Source organism: Neopelma chrysocephalum, unplaced genomic scaffold (assembly GCF_003984885.1).
Source record: "Neopelma chrysocephalum unplaced genomic scaffold, ASM398488v2 Primary Assembly neopelma1_23, whole genome shotgun sequence".
NCBI classification, from domain to species: domain Eukaryota; kingdom Metazoa; phylum Chordata; class Aves; order Passeriformes; family Pipridae; genus Neopelma; species Neopelma chrysocephalum.
The window spans coordinates 19066717-19086553 of record NW_020897691.1 but is presented as its reverse complement, the minus strand read 5'-3'; the positions used below and the strand labels follow the sequence as shown (position 1 = coordinate 19086553).

Sequence of the window (19837 nt, the reverse complement as noted above, 5' to 3'; positions counted from 1 at the left end):
ATGAGATGAATCATGCTATAGATACCCTAGTTCTAAAGTTAGGTGGGATGAAATGTACCATTTGTGTCTGCATTTAAAAAAAAAGTAATTATATTTAAAAAATTATGAGTTATACTATTAGTAACCAAGGAATGAATGAAGAGAGAAACTGAATATTTAATTTGTACAAATTTTAGATAATGTGCATTATCAGCATGCCATTTATTACTAATCACCTAACAGGCCAAAGATTGGAGCAGGGCTGGGAGGTAGTGAGGCAAAAATCACACACAGTTAAATCCTGTATTACTTGCATCCTATGGACAGAGAGTGGATATTAGCCTTTAAATTGTCACTCTGGTATTTCAGTGAAAACTTAATTCACTGGAAGAAGAAAACAAACAGAAAATAAGCAATTAAAAAAAATCCCACAACCTCGTATGGAACTACTGAAGAGGGACAAGTCATCACCAAAAGACAGCTTTCAAATCAATTTAATATGGTTTTGCAAAGCCTTTTATGGAAACATAAATTAAGCAAGATTACTAACATACTGCTGTTTTCTGGGATTGTGCTTGTACTATGTGAATTTATACATTAGTCTTTTGGCAGTGCTAAAACTCCTATATTCCTACATGCTCCTTTCAAGAAGAAACCTCTTTCTTTCAGGCTTATAATTTCCCCTATTTGACCTACATCTACCTTGTTACTCACTGTTACCAATCATTAACAAGTGGACGTTTTGCAATATTCAAATTTATGGTGATTAGAAGAAATTGTGAAGGCCATCAGCATTTTGTAGGTATCTTATTTCATTTCTCCTTCCTTGGGAAGTTGAGAAGTATACTGCTTTCCCACCTACCTGAGAGAGGTTGAAAGTAGCAACAGTGCTGTCATCATACAGAAGAATATTAATAGTGTCTAGCGCCCAGGTACTTTCAGCCAAAAGACCAGATTTAAGAGACATCATCACTCTCCAGGCCTCAGGAGTTACTGGAGAAAGAAGGAGAAGTAAAATGGCATTAGTGCATCCTTGAAGACTGTTAATGAGTTCCTGAAAGATTAAACTGTGACATTCTGAGAATGCAAATTTAAATTAAATAGTTACTGAAACACTGGTTAAGACCCTACTTAAACCACTTAGTTCTGTTCAGTTTTCTCTAATTGCTGATCAGCCTTAATACTGGAGAATATCTTAACATAGCCATTCTTCTTGACTTTGCTGAAGCTGAAATAATCATAAAAACTTAAAGAAGCTGACTAAACTGAATAATCAGTAAACAAAGGTAGAATACTCTGTCAGGAGTGTGGAAATCTGAAGTTTGAGAACTTGAATGTATGAAATGTAACTGGAATTTAAGATAAGAAGATACTTGGGAAAGAATAGGGGGAGAAACAAACAGGACAAATAATATGCAATGAATAAATGGACCATTCAAGGGAGGCAGAGACTGTAACTACACAGCAGAACAGCATGAGCTTCCATGGAACAAGAACAAAGAAAGCTTTGCTCAGCTAAATGTTGCATTGATGACTTAATGGACATTCTGAAAGACCTTTCAACACATCTCATTATGAAATCTTGAGGCAAGCTTCATTTTTAATGCATTTCTGGAGACCTTAGGTCTCCATATAAAATACTGCTTTATTTCACGTCAGACTGTCTGGGATGAGTTTTACCTATCATCGTCACTGATGCATATGCTATTACCTTTTTATTGGAGACAACCACATCGTAGTTACCAAAGTTCCCTATTTGTCAAAAGTCTTAAAATGTGAAAAAAAAAAATCAAAATCAGAGTCCCCTCTTCACAGCTTATTTTGGTTATTTAGCTTTTGTTTTGATGCTTACCAATATCTTTTGAGGTAATCTTTCGTCTTGGTTTTAAGACTGGTTGGGATGCTTCTACAGAGCCCGGGGGGAAGGTGATTTCTCGCCTAATCGGTGGTGGTTGGGGTGGAGGTCCCGTGACCTGTGACACTGGGACTGTGGGTATAACCTTTTGCATCTTCATGGAGGGTAGGAAAGGAGACTTGCTTGGAGACATACGGTTTTCCAAAGAGCGCTGGAAGGATGCTGGACTTGGAGCTCTAGAGATGTGGTTTGGCATAGAGGGTGGTGTCTGGTAGGATGACTGAGGAGGTCTAGTGATAGGCTGCATGGAGGCTGAGGATGACATATAAGAAGGCTGACGTTGGTTGACATGAGAAGGCCACTGACTCTCGTGGTTTATCCTCTGGTCAGGTACCATCATATCATCAGTGCGATTCATCCCTGGATACGGTGGGGCCTGTGCAGGGCCTCCTGGACCTTGCCTGTTCTGGTAAGGGTAAGGCATATCATTTCGTGTCGGCCACATGTTCTGCTGAGGACCTTCACTGGAGGATGATGACTGCATAGGGCCACCAATCATCTGGGGAGGTATTCCATGCTGCTGCATTTGTCCTGGGCCCTGCATCCTCTCCCTGTTATATGGATATGGATACTGTCCCTGCATGGGTCTCCTGTCAGGCCCTGTGTAAGCGTTGCTGTACTGGTTATACATTTCCTGTTGCTGGTTGCCATACTGCATGTTATACATATCCCCTTCATGGCGTTTGGCTGGAGGCCCATACATGCCATCCATGTGTCTTTTATAGTTCTGAAAAAAAATTTTGGAAAGATGTGTCACTTTTACTCCATACACAATACAAATATACTGGCTGAAGGCTCATTAAAAAAGCTGGAGGTGCTTTGTTCTAGAGGGATTGTGCTGATTCCAGAGTCAGGGATGCAGTGGTACCTTTAGCCTTTCTTTTTAAGCCTCTGTTTTGCTGTGCTTGCAACCAAATACTAAAAGGAAACTTATCCTTGGGCTAAATTTTCTTATGCTTGCTCTAATTTTCTCCCTTTCCCTTTCCTTTCCTATCTGTCAGATTAAATTCCACTGGTCATTTCAGACACGCATGCAAAAGCAACAGTCCTCACTAACTAAAATATCTTCGCTTCTTTTTTATGCTTAGTCTACTAAGAAGAAAAATTTTTTAAAAAAATTCAGAACCACCCAGTGAATCTTTTCAAGAGAAAAGCACTAAATAAGTTCTTAAAGTAACAAGATATGCTGCAAGCATGTCTGAAACACTGGATCTTATGGTAAGACATAGGCTACACACAGTAAATTTATTAGTAGGAGAAAACAATTCTGCCGCATTTGACACTCTGGGTAATTCTCAGGAATGCTGTTCTGTTTGGGCAACTGTCCTCTTCCCAAATCATCCTAATCAATTTAATTTACTGGGAGAATATTACAGCAAATGGTCACATCCAAACGTTCTATTCTAGTTTATGCAGGTTCTTACCCTGCTGTTCAGTAATGACTTAAGAAATGTAACTAAAAGCTGCCACCTGTGGTTTATTCCCTCTTTGTTTCTCACCCTCTCAAGTGGGGAATGTTGTGTGAGGTAAGCTATTTTACCTTGGGGAGAGCTGAGTGGTTTTTAAACCATATAAGCTTGTATGTATTTATGTTTAAGATGGCAAAACAAAAAAAAGACATGTTGCTGTTTGAGGGGAAGGTGGTAAGGTTCTAGTTCCTGTGGGAGTTTGTTCCATAGTTCAAACCACACTGAGTGCTCTGAAGCAAAAAAATGTGAATCAAATGGGTGATTTTTGAATATATGATCTATGGCAAATTCAAAGTTACAGCTCCCCTGGAAACTGTAGCTCAGTCACACTGCACAATGTATACTAATGCACTAGAGTTAAGATCAGATAAAATTCCGTATGTATTCAATACGGGAAAGTTAAAACAGCTCTGGGATTCATAAACTCATCTTCCAACTTTGGTGCACATAAACCCCCAACTACTGTATTGCATGGAAGTTATTTTTTTTCAAACTTGCAATAGAGCTGTCTGGCTATCTGAGAAATACCTATTTCCAGCCTTACATGAACTACTTGCTGTACTAAATTCCACCCTTGGGACCAATTTATACATTAAGAAATGACTTGGCAGTTGCCACACCTAAAAAGGCGGTGTTTGTTTTGCCACAGTGACTCAGTGCTTACAGTAGACACTTGGGAATGAAGCATGTGCCTTTTTAAAAGCACTTCAGCACTCTTGTATCTCTAGTGGCAACAGTCCTAATAGTATCCAGTGCTGAGGACAGTGATGGGCCTGAGCTCCCCCCTCCTGTGTGGAAGGTTCGGCAAGAGACTAAGGCTGCACAACATGTCTCCGCCAGGGATGTGGAATTCTGAGACCTCACAGAAGACAAAAACCCACCAATAAGGTCACCTGCTGCATAACAGCTCTTGGGGTATAAGCATTCATACAGGAATTGAAAAACCTGGCTCAAAGTGTTTCATTAGCCCCAGGAGTTCATGCTCCAATCACTTCCATTGAAGGTCATTCCCTAGCCTTCAGGTTGGAGATAAAGCTTTGAAAGGGTCATTTTTCACATTCTTACTACAGAGTAAGATTTAGGAAATTGTAAATAAACTAGTGGCAACCGAGTCTCTAGATAAATGAAGAAATGGAATCCTCTGGGGATGGGAGGGAGAGGCCGAGGCCGGTCAGGATCCTTGTCCTTCATTCTTCACTGCTCTTCTGCATTAATGCATTTTGCATTCAAGAATCATTGTACAAAGTATATAAACAGCACTAAGGACAGGGCTAAATATATTTTTAAAAATTCTAGCTGTCTCCTTGCCTAAATGAACACGTAGTTAATATATTCTCTGCACGCGTTAGCATGGAATATCACAAACTGTTCTGTTATGTATCTTTGCAATTTCCCCACTAAATCACCTAGACTGCTAGCATATGCTTGTCATAAAAAATAAAACAGTTTTTCAGTTATGCTATTTTTGAGATGTTATGAACCAAAGAGATAAACAACAAATTCTGAAATTTAAATTTATATATATTTTTCATACAGCGCAATTTAAGGTTTCTTTTGGGTTCTCCCCACAGCACCCTCCCTCCCACCCTCGCCCCTGATTTCCCCCACCGAAAAGGACTATCTGAAATTGGCTGAAAACTAGTTTACATTTTAGTTTTTTTATAATAAGGAAATAGCTTCTATTTTGGAAGCTAACTTGAAGTATTGTATGACTAAAAATAAATTAGTAACATGCAGAATGAAACTGATCCTGTTATAAGTCAATAGCAAAACTCCACTGACTTCAAGATGGGATTTTGCTCACAAGGTATGAATCATATACCTAACAAAAATAATCTTATTAATTAATATAATTTGTATTTTTGAAGTTATTACAAAGTTAGGGAGACTGGAATGTACAAACATTTAAACTATTTTTAACACCAATAATGTTCTCTCTTATGTATTTGTACCATATTATTATTAGAGATAACATGTGGCAATATGCCATCTGATCCATATTAAAGATAGGTATCTCATATGACCCACCATAGCAGTGTAAATAATTTAGTGTGTTGCACATTTTACTTTGTTCCAGTTTTCTGTTGGGTTCACTTAGCTGCATGACATTAAGGCCCTTCAACCTGCCAGCCAAGTGGCTCTCCTATTTGTTTCTGGAACTGAGGCAACATCACTTTACTTGTCTATGCATTATATTTCCCCGTCTGCTGGTTATTAACTTGGGACAATCGCTTAATGCACATCCGAAATCACAGAACATCTGTTAGAATTTACACTCTTCCAGTGTAATGAACACATTTTCCTATAGCTGCACATACAGTGCTCATCCATACAGGCTGTGATTTTGACCAGAACTACAGTGCTCCTCTAAGCCAAAAGCAATATATCATATAAAAAAATTTTTGAATGTATACAGAATTTTGGGGTCAATTTTATTAACCAAAGGTTATGAATATAGCCATTTTCCCCTCTCCTACCTGCTGCTGTGGATACATGCCAGGTTGATGTCCTCCATATGGTGGCTGTCCTGAGGGAGGTCCTTGTCCTGGATACTGCTGCCCATATGGTTCATGCCTAAAATAAAGCATTCAAAGCAACACTTAGAGCTGCTGGAACTTCCAAGCCACCAGGAAAAGTAAAATACTCTGATGATCTTGCATCTTGAAGGTATTTGCCATTTGGAAACAAAGTGAAGGTACAGCCTGGTATGATCCTGAGCTTGATGTAGTAAGCTCTGCTGGAGCTGGTAGTGGGAAGAAGGAGATAAAGTAGAAGAAAGCAGGAGCAGTGAAGATGCAACAAGGAGGTTTAGAGGGAGCAGTCAGGTATGGGAACAAGGTAAGGTCAGCAAAGAGGTAAGAAAGGCAGCTGCAGCCGCTGAGAACCCATCTTCGGTGGAAAAGTATCTGATGTACAGCTCAAAGGCTGCAAGTAAAAATTCTTGTGTTGTAACATTTGTAACATGCCAGTCTACTAGCAAGCTACTTTCTGGATTATTCAAGAACATAATCAATAGTTAACTGCCAATTTAAAGTGCGTAAAAACAGTACTCATAATTTTGCTAACGTTCATGTCATTGTTAATTAAAGCTACATAATGAAGCATACACATAAGAGACAGAGTTGCATTGCACTTGGAAACTTACCTGTGGCCTTTAAGACCTCTGAGGAGCACTACAGTGTAACTGCAATATTTTTAGCACATCTGAATGAAATTTAGGTTGCTGAAATGAAGTACTTGGAAAGTATTAAGATTGATAAATAACACTGTATTGCAGGCCAATATGTCAGTAATTCCTCTCTGTACACTACCAGTGAGAACACATCTACAATAAGAGGATAATTATGGAAGTAATGTATCAGGGAGAATCACAGAAACAGAGGACTGGAGAACCTGACATATAAGATCTAATGGAACCTAATTTTTCCAAAAGCATAGAAAACTCACTTTTTTTTTTTTGAGAGATGACCAGAGTGAAAGCAATAGCAATTCAGTATCTTCTAAAATTACGATGTGAATGGAGAGAAATTCTCTAATGCCAGTTAAAAGAACAATGTAAACTGATGGGAGTTGCCTATAGCTGTCCAAGATGGTACAAGCAATAAGCTAAAACTGAGCAAAGGTATGTTATACATAAGGGAACACTTTCTAAATGTTCAGTTTGTTAGCCACAGGATAACCACAAGCCAGGTGAAGTTGTGGGAAGCTTCAGAAGTGGTGTGATTTAATGCTGCTCTGAAGAACCTGGGCCCATAAATTATGTTCCAGTTCAGTGTTGGCAGGCAGATATATACAAGGGAGGATGTACACTCCTTTTCTAACATCTCTGATTCTACGACTACAGAAAGTCAACTGATTCACCCAAGCCTCTGCCCCCCCCCCAAAACTGAACCAATGGTAAAAGCCTAAACAAGAACAGGCAAAACAGAAGTAACACACCAAGAGGCCACATATTCTGTCTGTGTGCTCTCACAGAGGCTGCTAGCACTCATTAGCTGGTTATTGTGGGTATTACAAACAGAGAAATCAGTGTTCACCTTTGCTGGCCAGGATAACGATTAGGAGAATACATGCTTGGGTCACTGTTTGAAGGCACCATGTTGCTTTGACCAGGTGGTGCCATACTGCCTTCAGGACCCAGCCCATGATCCGACCTAAAAATGACAAAGGAAACCTCATTCTGTAAAAAGCACTTATTCTCCAAAGTTGTCAACAAAATAAAACAAATTATGCCCCTTAAAGAAAACATTATCTTGACTTATCACCTTCCAGTGGAACCCTTACTCTCACTGACTCCCCAGCAATGTGACCTGTTGAACAATATGATGGTATTCATTTTAGTTTACACATCTACTACTTAAAACTTCTGACCAAAAACCACTCTGCCACACTGCGCCACTCTGTCTGTCATCAGGAAACAAAAAGTGAAGCTAAAGTACACAGGCTAATGAAAGAAAAAGCAGGAACACAGCCAGAGCTGCAAAACCTACTAGAATACTTAATATAATCCAAACATTCCCAGACCATTCTGCTTGCTAAACCAATGCTTAGACATCAGTGATTATACCGATTTTTTTTCCAAAGCCTTTCCCCAAATAAACAAAAGAGGACCAAATTTATTTTGTGTACTACACTGAAAGACAAACTTATAAGGGCCCTGATGGACACGTTGCAAGACTGATGTCCCTACAGCTCAGCCAACAGGCTCCAGACTCTTCAAAGGCAATTTACGAACAGACCACAAATCACACGTGTTTAGACTGTGCATTTTGTTTTTCATATAAAAAGCCAAAGGGCAACTGTTTGGGTGAAAACATGGCCAGAAGACTAACTCAAGTGCTACTTTATGCCATCATAGCCCAGCCCTGCCCAGCTGCCAGCTGAAGGCAGCTGTTAAACACACCCACGAGCTGATCTGCTGCAACTTGAGTGACTTCTAAGGTGTGACAGTTCCTCCTTATTAATTTCTGTGAACAGCTAGACTCAGTCATCACCAGTGGTTTGACTCGCATTCAGTAAGATGCTGTAGGAAATGTAGACTGCTATGTTCTCTGCAAGGTGCAATGAGAAAATGAGAAGAGGAGAAACGGGATCATTTTCACTAATGGGCTTTGCTTTTTCCTAAAGATTGACTCACCTCCTGTCATAGCCACTTCCATAAGTGAACTGCTGTCGCTGGCTCATGCTCATGTTGGACATTGCTCCAGATGGACTCTGGTTATACATATCTTGTATTCCACTGTTAGGCATTTGTCCAGGGGTCATGAAAGGCTCATTGCTTCCAGGCACTGTAACAGTAAGGGAAATTAAATTTATTATTCTGGGTGTTTGAAGATATCTTTCTATTAAATGAAGTATTTTAAAAGAATGTTCAGATTCCTAACGCTGCCAGAGAGAATTAGCTGGTGTCTGACAAGCTCTCCGGGGTCTGATGAGAACACATGAAGCAGCACCACAACTAAGATGATAGGTATAATATTAAGGAGCTGAAAGTGAGGAAAGAAATCTCATCCCATGGAACTGAGCTGATCAGGCACCAGGCAGCTTCTTCCCTCTGGTCTTCATAGCTGAAGATGAACTTGCTCTTGTTCTTTTCACCCCAAATAATGCTAAATATGAATACAAACATAAGACTTAAAAAACAGATGAAAGCAAATCTCTTAGTTTGAATTACAAAGCTGTCAGAATCAGGCATTTATCTCCCTCCATAAAACCCTCATATACATATATACCATAATTTAATTATGGAAGGGATACTGTATCCTAATGTAGCTTCTCAAGCAGGATGGGCATATTCTATGGGTTCAAGAAAAGACACACGGACTGTTAGTGGATATAAATCGCTAAGCAAATAGAAGAGACTCTAGCCTTTAGTCCCTCACAGTAGATACCAAAGAGAGGTATACCCACTGAATCTCACATGTATATAAAACCTGAAGTGAATCTAAGGCAGTGAGCGTTTTCCCTTCCTTCAATGGTGTTCTATATTAGTGTCCACAGTACAGGCAAAACGATTTAAAGGAAAGGCTTTAAAAAAATCACATCAAATTAACAATCTCTTTTAAAGCATCTCCCCATTTCATGACATGGCTCTCTTTCCCCGATTTCTGGGCCTCTTCTTCCCATTCCTCCCTTTTGCTCCCTTTCAGTTTACACTTCGTCTCCTCCACTTGCTCTTCTCTTTGCAGCCATTATGAGCCCTGCTTGTGTTCTTTCCTCCCACTTTCCTACATATGAGGCATGCAAGATTGATTCATTTTAAGCACATTTTACAATATCCACAAAACCATCTGTAGATTAAGTGCCCAAAAGGACCAGAGTAAATTTTGACATTAATTTAAAATTTTACTTTCTAAAAATAAACAAACTTTGAGTGTGTTTATGACCTTTTGTCAGGGACTGTCCGAATGAGAAAAAAATTAGCTTTACTATTCTGAAAAGTATGTAAACTGAGACAAAGAGCATTAGGAGACTTGCTCAGTTCCACACAGTAAATTCCCAGTTTGGTCCTAGTACAACCAGGCATGTTGTTTCACCACTTCACATTCTAACAGTGAAGTCCAGGATCTGATTTACAGAGTGGCTAACCAACTTCAAGAAACACAAAATCTAATCCCATGAATTTATGCCACTTCCTAATGTATTCCTACAAGCATTTTTAGGATTCTGTTAATTCCAAAATAAGCAGTGTGACTGAGTGGGGAAAATACAACCAGATTAGAATGAAACACAATTGCACTGCACCTCTCTTTTTGCTACTAGGATACCAACAACAAAATCAGCAAAGTGAGAAAGCCCATTCTGACTAGAACATCGTGATTACACAGACGCAGGGAAGAACACTTAAAGCTCCCAACAAAGAAAATACCTTTTCTCATTCCACCAAAAGGATCTTTATTCGGCTCATATGGCATCCTTCCCATCATATCTGGCATGTTTATTCCCTGCTGGTATGGTGCATTTGGCGTCATGGAGTTTCGCTTTGGGAACGCTGAATCACTTACATCGGAAAAGGGATCATGCACACTAACTGCGCTGTTTCTACCAGATGAGAAAAAGGAGGCATTAACATCATCATGTATTCATAAGAATTGTGAAAACAGACTGGACTACAATACAACTAGCCCATGATGCTGTGGCAGTGATCAGTGTAGGATATATCCACGGAAGATCAAAAGACTTTCACAGCAGACAATCGTAAAAAAGAATCTATCCACTTCTTCCCCTGGCTTCTTTGTCTACTTACCTTAGAGATCAGGGCTTTTCATCAGATTCCACTGTTTGTGCATTTGTATTACTCATTTAAAAGTCTAAACCTTTCTGAAATTTCACTAAGCTGTTTTGCTGTCTTTTACATAGAGAAAGAAAACTCAATCTGAATTGAAGATGATTAAAAAAGGTTCTTGCTATCCTTAGTATTAGAGATGGAGAAAAAAAGAACCTAAGTACACTAAGTTTGGAGTGGCCCTGTACACAGTTCAGAGCTCATCTGTGTTCCTTTATGCTGAGAAGTCATAAAGAACTTTTTTGCTGGACTTCAGTGGACTAAGGGTTGTTAACGAATGGTAAGAAGGGTTCACTTCAGATTAAGTCGGTCTGTGTGACTTACAGGACACAGAACTAAAAGGGATCTCTTGGTCCATCCAGTTGAATCCTCTATCTCATATTGTATATGCTTTTCATAATTTGAATTTCAGTAACACCTTAAACCATCACATTTCTCCTTCCTGAGCATGTCTGGACCTGTATACCACAGGAGTACAGGATAAGCGAGGTTGTGGTTCTGTGTTGGTGCTGTTGGGTTTCACCTTCCTCTCCACGATTGACATTCACATACATTCCTTTGCACTGGTGCATCTGATGCTTCCCTGGTGTTTAGAAAGCTAATGCACCTCCTCTTTCCCTCTTTCCCTCTCTTCCCTCCAAAAACAAATAATTTTCTTCCACTTTTCAGTCTCTGACTGGTTCACCAAAGAATCAGTTGAGTGCCTAAGCAGCTGGGAAAGACTAGATTAAACTGCTGTAGAACTAGAGCCCAATAAAAAATGAAGCAAAGTCCTTTTCATACCTGCCAGCCTGCATAGGTGTCATCTGTCCATGAGGTGTGGATGCTGGTGTTGGGGGCTTCAAATCGCCTGGCACTTCTGTCATGGAATTACTACCAGTGGACTGTGGAGTCTGTGGGCCTTGCAAGGAACCAGAATTAGCTGGGAAATTAAAGAAAAAGGAAATATTAAAAGGGAGCAGCCAAATTCCTGGGGAAATAATAATCATCAAAGAAGGAAACTGGTTCTTTCCTCCAGAAGCTTATGTATACCTTATTCCATCTCAGTACTTTATAAATTCCCCCAAATCCTCTGAGATCATGATATGCTGTGCAGTAATAGCCATCATCTTTCCTAGAACTATGAATTTAATCTGCTGCCTGAAGCAACATGAGTAGATATCATCTAGATGAAGGATCATTTAAATCAGAGGTCAGAGACACAAAGTTAATTGTCTATAGTTTACAACAGAGTAAATGAAGGTTGTACTTTTGCATAGCCTCTTCATATAATCACTATCACAACACACGTTTATAAGGCAAATTTCAGCCAGAAGCTTTTAATCACAAATTTAAGCTACTATATTAATATAAATTCATCATTTCATTTAGCACTAAAAAGCAGACATTTCCATGGTGAAAGACGGCCAGTGATTAGTGGCACACTGATCCCTATGTCAACTTTGAGATAGCACAGGAAAAGCTTGTATTTCAGAAATGCAAAAGGCAATCTGAGATCACAAGAAAATGCTCACTGAAAGTATACAATTTGAACAGGAGGCTATAGCTAACACTCCCAAGAGAATTACAAAAGTAGCAATGGACACTTTAACAAAATGCAGTTAGGGTCAGTCATTGGAAAGCATACGTAACAAGACCAGGTCAATTCTGCAAAGCATTTTACTTAATCTGCAAATACATATACGTTGAGATCTCGGAAAGCAGTGGAGTATCTGCACTAGCGCCCCCTTTAACCACTGGAAATAGCCTGATATTCTCAATATGACAAGTGTAGAAAAGCATTTACTTTTGTATTCTGATGAGACTGAGCAGCAATAAGGGCGCTAAATGTATACACCATATAAGCTAATGATAAAATACATCCAGACCAGTCTTTTACAGTAGATACTGAAGTTACTATTTTGATATGACTATTGAGGAGAAACAGCCCTCAACTTCAAAGATCTGATGTAGTAGTTTTATGATTTAGAAGGTAGTAAGTGGGGATTAGTAATGCCATCTAAGCTTTGGATCTCACTGGCCTTGCAGCAGAAATTCTACACAAGGAGAACTTGTAGGATTCAAGTCTTTAGATGCAATTGGGAAAAAAATTAACAACAGAAAAAATTCACAAATCTAACAGACTCAAAAAGATGTGGATTTGGCTTGAGAGGTCCTTCTTTTTTATGAACTGTCACATAAGCATTTTATAGTGCCTGACTATATACATTCAACAACCAATTAACAAAACTTTATAAATTACTGTTAGAGGGAAAATTGCAACAAGCAGTACGGGCTTTTCTTCTGTATATGAAAGAGAGAGTAGTTTATAATTGACTCAGAATCCTAGAACACTCATCATCTTGACAGGCAGAGCTTGTTTTTAACTGAAGAACACCTTTTTTATATGTGTTTCATTTATATCCGTAACACATGTTCCCCTATCTGGAAAACAGTCTCAGTAGCAAGTACATATGTAAAATCCACATTGTGTAGACCACATTGTTCTTGTCCTCGGCCTTCTGAGGCATGTTTGGATTATGCTCACATAATAATGAGGTTCTAAAAAAAGTTTAAGAAAAGCTCTCTGATTGCATGAATACAGTAACATTTGCAACAATTAATGCTACAGTTAACTGAAGGCTTTAGTGCTATAATAAAATAAAATCCCTATGATAATAAAAACCCTCATCATAGTCATAAAAAATCAGCCCTTTGTATATATGACCCCTGAGTGAGCCAGGATCATTCTCCCACCCTTGAGCTTCAAATACAATTCTAGATTCTTCTAGAAAACTTGAAAGCATTTCTGAGTTAACCCACACATTGTCACATACCATCTTGCTATATTAGAAACATGTAAGTAAACATCTCAGTGTACCCATATACTTACTGTAAATTCTGATAGTGCCTAACCCTGCACATTTCTCTTATGGTGGGCTCCTAAGCAGCAATTAAGTTCTTCCCTACCCTACCTGAGCAAGAGCTTAATTCATATCCCAAGTAAACCTAAAGAAAACAAGTAAAAGATCTTTTTGGTATTCATGGGCTGCTGGAATGCAGAATCTTTACTATGAATAACAATGTGTTTTATACAATCTTATATAAAGAAAGGTTTAAAAGCAAAAAAAATATAACCAACTGAAAAACTACGTCAAATTTCTATCTTCTGGGTGGTGATTACAGGGTTGGTTATTTTTCCTCAGACTCTTTCTAAATGACTGGTTATAAAGAACTGAAAACATGGAAGGCAAATGCTATCACGAGAAGTGCAAAGTCTCTGGTACTACATTTTGCCCTTGACCTCCATTGGGTCAGGTACACTTCTACAGAATTGGGACTGCAAGTGTTTCAGTCTCTGGCTTAGGACACCATCTTCCAAGAAAAGCCTGTATTTCATATTTCACCATAAATTTTACATTTGCTAAGCTGCACTCTGAAATTTTTACATCTATATTCACACAGTTTTTATCACGTTAGAGGTTTAATTTTGATTGTGGACATCCTGAAATAGAAAATGCACTTTTTAAAGTGCTTCATAAGCTTCAGTATTAAACAAAGAACTAAGAAGGAAGACAAACAACCATGTTCTTTTAGGAAAGGTAATCTCTGCTTACATGATTCTGTAGCTATCTTGGGGTTGGTTCATGAAAAACCCTGTATGTACACAGCTATTGAATTCCTCATCTCACATCCACATCTAAACAACACTTGTCTTTCAAGTATCATAACAGATTCCTAAGACTATATTTTTAACAATAGAAAATGCATAAAAAATTAAATACAATTGACATCTTGGTCAGTGAGAAGGTGAGGTCCTATAAACTCTTCCACAGTTCACTCAACAGCATGTATTATTCTGTGCAGCATGGAATTATAGTAGTGGCATGGCTTTTTCCTTGCAAAGCCTGCATGGCAGCTAATACTGCTTTCAGGAAAGACCCTTATTTACCAGAAAAGAAATATGCAGCCAAAAAAAGATATAAATCTTTCTCTTGCCAGCAACTTTTTTCCATTCAGGAAAAAAAAAAAAAAAGAAAAGAAGAATGCAGCCTCTTGAAGCTCCGTTAATATGAAGCCTGACATGCTCTCTAGGATATCCCTACCTTTTGCCAGAAGCTACAAATGTATACTCTAAAGTAAACAATAGAAAGGTTACTGAAGGTTAAGTACATTCACATACTTCAGAGTGAACAGCCAGACACCACGCTGGGTAGATAATTTACACAGCACGAATCCAGTGCCCCAGTTAGGCTGGGCTGGTGGCCGGTGGCTACTGCAGGGCTCCCCTGGGCAGGCATGGATTCAGGCACAGGGGCACCTCTGCCTGTGTCCTCATCCACCCCTCCCAAGCCCTCGCTCATCATCAGTGGGGATTCCCTGGCTGGCCTCATGACACGCTCCATGACATCACCTGCCTGCTAATAATAGCACTTCAGTCAGCCACCCGCCAGCAGAGATGGATGGGTTTGGTTACAGATGCACTCACTGAATGGCTGTGTGGTGCTGTGTCGTGTCCACCCCACCATCCCCCTCCCCAAGTCTTGTTTCTCTGCTGCCAAGGAAACGCAGGGAACACACTCTTAAGCGCATTGTCACTCCCTTTTCCAGCACAAGCGCATAATTTTTCCAGGTTTGCTGTAATGAAATCTCTATTGACATCAGGGCCAGCTGCTGAGTGTTACTTACAAGCATCCTCAGCTGTACCACTCTGGCTATCCTGTTCATTCAGTACAGAATAAACTCTCAGATGGTAATTTTGAGAGTCTTGCATATACAACCTCACACTGCAGCTAAGAATTGAGAGTGCCAGAGTACAGCAGTGGAAAAGAACTCCTCCATGCTGATGCTCTTCTGGAACTTGTTCTCTAGTTTCCTTTAGTACTTAGTGTAATGGCCCCAGAGTTCTTCTCAGTTTAGAACTTACCACATAATTTGTTCATAGTTTGGTCAAAACTATCAAACACATGTGACAGAAAGAGCATTCTATCTTTGCACCCACTTCTGAAAAGCACTGGAGCAGTAGAAGGATGCTTATGAAACCTATAATGCCTCTCTCTCTATAAGGGATTTTCTACACAGCAAAAAAGTCACCAACGGTTGACATGGACTTTGGCACAGACCCAACGACCAGGACTTAAGGCCAACAGGGGTCTTCTAATAGTTAGCCTGTCATTAGGCATCCGCTGCTGGTCTTCACTGCTGATGGCATTACCTGACCCAGACAGGCACTAAGGCCTCAGCCTACCACAAGCATGTTGCCAACTTGCACAACCTCAGAGCAATGCAAGGCACACCAAAACACATTCAGGCCCCTAGTTCTCCCCAGGAGCTTTATTAAAGAACAGAAGAGGCTCTGACAGTGATATGAAGCCGAACATTTATTAAAATGGGCACCTAGTCCTAAACCCAACACTGTGGTTACTGTGCAAATCTCTGCTGATTAAGGCCAACCAGCCTGTCACTTTGCTGTTCTACTCTCACTCCTTTTTTCAACTTCTTGTAAGTTCTGACACTATCATGAATTGCACTAGCACTAAATTATGCACTCCTTTACGTAGTTTCTACCTTATTAATTAAGTTGTAAAAAACAGAAGTGATGGGACAATTCCAAATGTGCTACAAGCAAATGGACTAACACATGGACTTAGACCACTGTCTCGCAGATGTACACATCGCATCCTTTCCTTGATTGTGTTCTTCTATATCAATCTCCTCACCATGGTTTGCTGTACTGTTTCCTAGCATTCCCTCTATGACTGCATTATAAAGGTCATCTGTGAGGCAGTCACATAACCACTCCTTGGATGTGAGACATCTGCAAGAACAGATTTGTTCTAAGCTGCACTTCAGCCTGCTCCCACCTCATGTAACATCTACCTGGGAACTACGACGACATTGGAACTAAATTCTTCTCTGTACCAGAAAGGCTGCCAGTCCTGATGTATTCTTATGAGTAACTGAAATACTTAATTTTAAAAGTTTTATGGAGATTAGTTGATTTTCAAGTTTGCAAGCCTTGTTTCATAGCATCAGCTGGTTGGTATTGGACAAAATACAACACCCTCCACTCTGAGACGAGTCCGTCTGCTTTTCTATCAGAACTTCAGCCATAATACTGTAACTAGTTCTCTGTGAACGGATTTGTCTTCAAAGTGGCTTTGCCTACATTGAGCTAACTGCACAAGAGAGGCTAATGTGTAAAGTAAGGACTTTTGGAAGCTACTGCTTCTTGTTGTATTGGGCTCCTGTTCCCTCTGAATGCCAAAGAGTAACAGATTATCTAAAGTACATCTATAATTCTGCTTCTTTTGTGAAGTTAAAATGTTAATGTTGGTATATACTACAGGAAAAGGAACAAGAAAAAAAGCTGACTATTAAAAAGAACAGGCTTGTACTCTCTGAGGCATCTATACCTCAGCAGGATTTCATGTACTAAAGCTGATACACACTGGGAAAGCCTTTCTCTGCATAGAAGTGCAGTCCCATTCAGTGACACAAGTTCTTTTCTCTACAACAAAACAAACCTTGAGATCCTTGCTTGCTTCCCCCTCTTCCAGTCTCTATGTCCTGCTGTGTTTTTATTTTAGAAAAATAGTTTCAGTTCTCCTCATAGACAGCTTGCTTGGAAGTTATGATAAATTTAAACTTGGACTTTGCCATTTTCATCTGTAGCGTCAAAATGCAAAAGGACCCTGTAAAAGTGGTACATCTGACATTTCTATTCCTTTGTTTCATGTTTACGTATTTAAATAATGATTCTTCATCTCAAAATTCAGCCAATTTACAGTGATCATCCCCAAATCAACTACCGAGACCAGTATTAGAGAGGAGGAGTGTAAGGGAGGAGAAAGCAAAGCAAAATACTCTTTCATTTTTAGAAACAGATTAATTTTCACCTCAGTGTCCTTCCAAAGTCTAACAGTTTCAGCTTCCCTTACCAGTCTTCTCAGAAGGTGATGGGTACCTCCAACATATTTTATTTTTTCAGCCGTGCACATTCAGGACACTCTGCTCATTTCAGACAGATAAACATTGGGACTACGGGCTTCACTTGTAGTACCAAATGTTCTTCTCCATCTTCTAAGCTGGCACTCCAAAGTAACCTAGTCATCCTCTCTATTAAACAATCACCCCTGGTGTACCTAATAACCCTAGGTTTTAATAAGGTGAAGGAAAATGTTTAAGTTATTACACAGAGATGTACTTAGGAAGATTTTAACTAAACACTCCCCCAAATCCTTACACTGAATAAATCAGTCTGAGAAAGATTTAAGCCTTATCACTGTTAGCCTTTCTGTACTGACAAAGCTCTATTGTAAGAAATGCTCTTGGAAAGGCCTGAACTTTATTATATGATTATAAAGGTCTTTGCAATTTTCTAGTATCCACAATAGGGTACTGGAGTCATGCAGTTTTGCAAACTGTCTGCAGAGGTTGCTGGGTCCCCGACTCTCCACTTCCCATTTTCAGCCAGTGAACTGCACTAACAGAAACTGAGTGAATACTTTTCTAAAACTGCCTTCTAATGTAGGAAACTGCTGTAAACACTCCAGGAATTATATTGTCTTGGCAATAACAGATGCTGGTCTGCCTAGTAGTAATTGTGACAGTAGTTCACAGATTTTGTCAAATTATTTTGTTGTTCAGAAAAGCTAATAAGCAAAGGAATAACCCAAAATAATCAAACGAAACTTCTCCTCTTCCATGGGTAGTCCAGAAGTCAACATCACAGATTAATACTATGACTCTTCCTATGTATTTAAAATGTTTCTACTCAAGGACTGTCCTGCCTTGAATATCAACCATGATTATCTAATCCTGAGAATCTTAAGTTAAATGAATTTAGAAAGAAAACAGTGGTTTCAAACATCACAGCATACATGAAAAAAAGAACAGCTAAAATAAAGTAATTCCAGTTCCAATTTTTCAGATGAGAAGATAAAGACAGTGATGCTAACGACTTATCTGACACACAGGATTAGCAACAAAAGAACAGAGAGCGTGCCTCCAAACTATGACGTCTGGCAGTGGGGATGCACCATACTCTCAGCTCTCCATCTGCCACACATTCAACATGAACTGTATCAGAGCAACCACCTGAGACCCACTGTTCAGTCCAGCATCTGCCATCCTGACTCCAACTGAAGCCTTACTGACCAACAGTTGTGTTGAAAATGCAGCTTCAGATTCACAGCAAGGAAAGTGTAAGTACCAGAGTCTTATCTTTAGACAAATGGATGCTCCTTTCAGGCTGCTTCCTGTCCTACAGTGCAAGCACATCCATGCAGAACACTGTGCTTTTTATTATGCCAACATAACTCTGAACATTCTGGGTACAACGTCTTTGTATGTTGGAGTGAGCAAGGACAAACCAGACACATGACTGCAGATGGCCCTTCAGAGTTAAATCTGACTTGACTCAGCTCCAAGTTTGAGAACAAGATGCTAGCAACAGATTTATGGTCGTCGTTTGTCCAGCATTAGCAAGACATGCTTCTAAATATATAAAGTGTAACCTAGTATCTTTTGCATTCAAAAAATGGTTGTGTAAGAGGCTGCAGTTCATTTGACTTACCAGGAGATGGCGGCTGAATCTTAGGTTGTTTCTTGGTATCTCCAGTGCTGAAGACTTCTGGAGGGGGCTCCTCCCCTCGCTCAATCTTGCACTCGAAGGCAAACAGGTACTGAATGTATTGTTTTTTCAGGGAGCTGGCTGCGCTGCTCGAAGTGCCAACGTTCAAGGTGGTTGCCAGCTCACGCCACTTCTTGTTTTTATTAACCTAGCAAAGTAAACAGCAGAATCATTGGTTTGCAGCAAAGTGTTTTGTTTAAGTCAGGAAACTAAAAAGGAAAAAAAAAAGGCACTTAATGTCCTGGTTTACTTTTTTTTATTTTCCTCTTTTAACTAATGCTCATTACTCCCACACGCAGTAATGCACAGACAGCATTTACAGTTATAAAACCATTAAGGAACCTGCTGATAGCTACATAAAAAGCTTTGCTTGTGGAGTCTTCTGCATGGGGCATCCTTTAAATGTCTAACACTCTTACAGGGTCTATGCTCTTCAGTTTAGCAATCTATTTCCAAGCAAGTTCCTGCTCATTCTCTCCCTCTCTGACACCCACCCACATCCACCCCATTCTAATTAAAAAGCAGCTGCTAAAAACTAATTTAGAAAGCAGTAACAGCGTTACTCTGCAATTTAA

At 39.5% G+C, this 19837-nt stretch overlaps 1 protein-coding gene across 1 annotated transcript in view; it reads right to left on the bottom strand.

Annotated features, from left to right (window-relative positions):
* The window catches only part of ARID1B (AT-rich interaction domain 1B), a 324487-nt gene that overhangs the window by 3955 nt on the left and 300695 nt on the right, over nucleotides 1-19837 (bottom strand). Inside the window, 7 exon segments of the mRNA XM_027688947.1 lie at nucleotides 842-972; nucleotides 1832-2621; nucleotides 5841-5937; nucleotides 8501-8651; nucleotides 10232-10404; nucleotides 11432-11570; nucleotides 19206-19410. Coding sequence (XP_027544748.1) covers nucleotides 842-972; nucleotides 1832-2621; nucleotides 5841-5937; nucleotides 8501-8651; nucleotides 10232-10404; nucleotides 11432-11570; nucleotides 19206-19410 — 1686 coding nt within the window.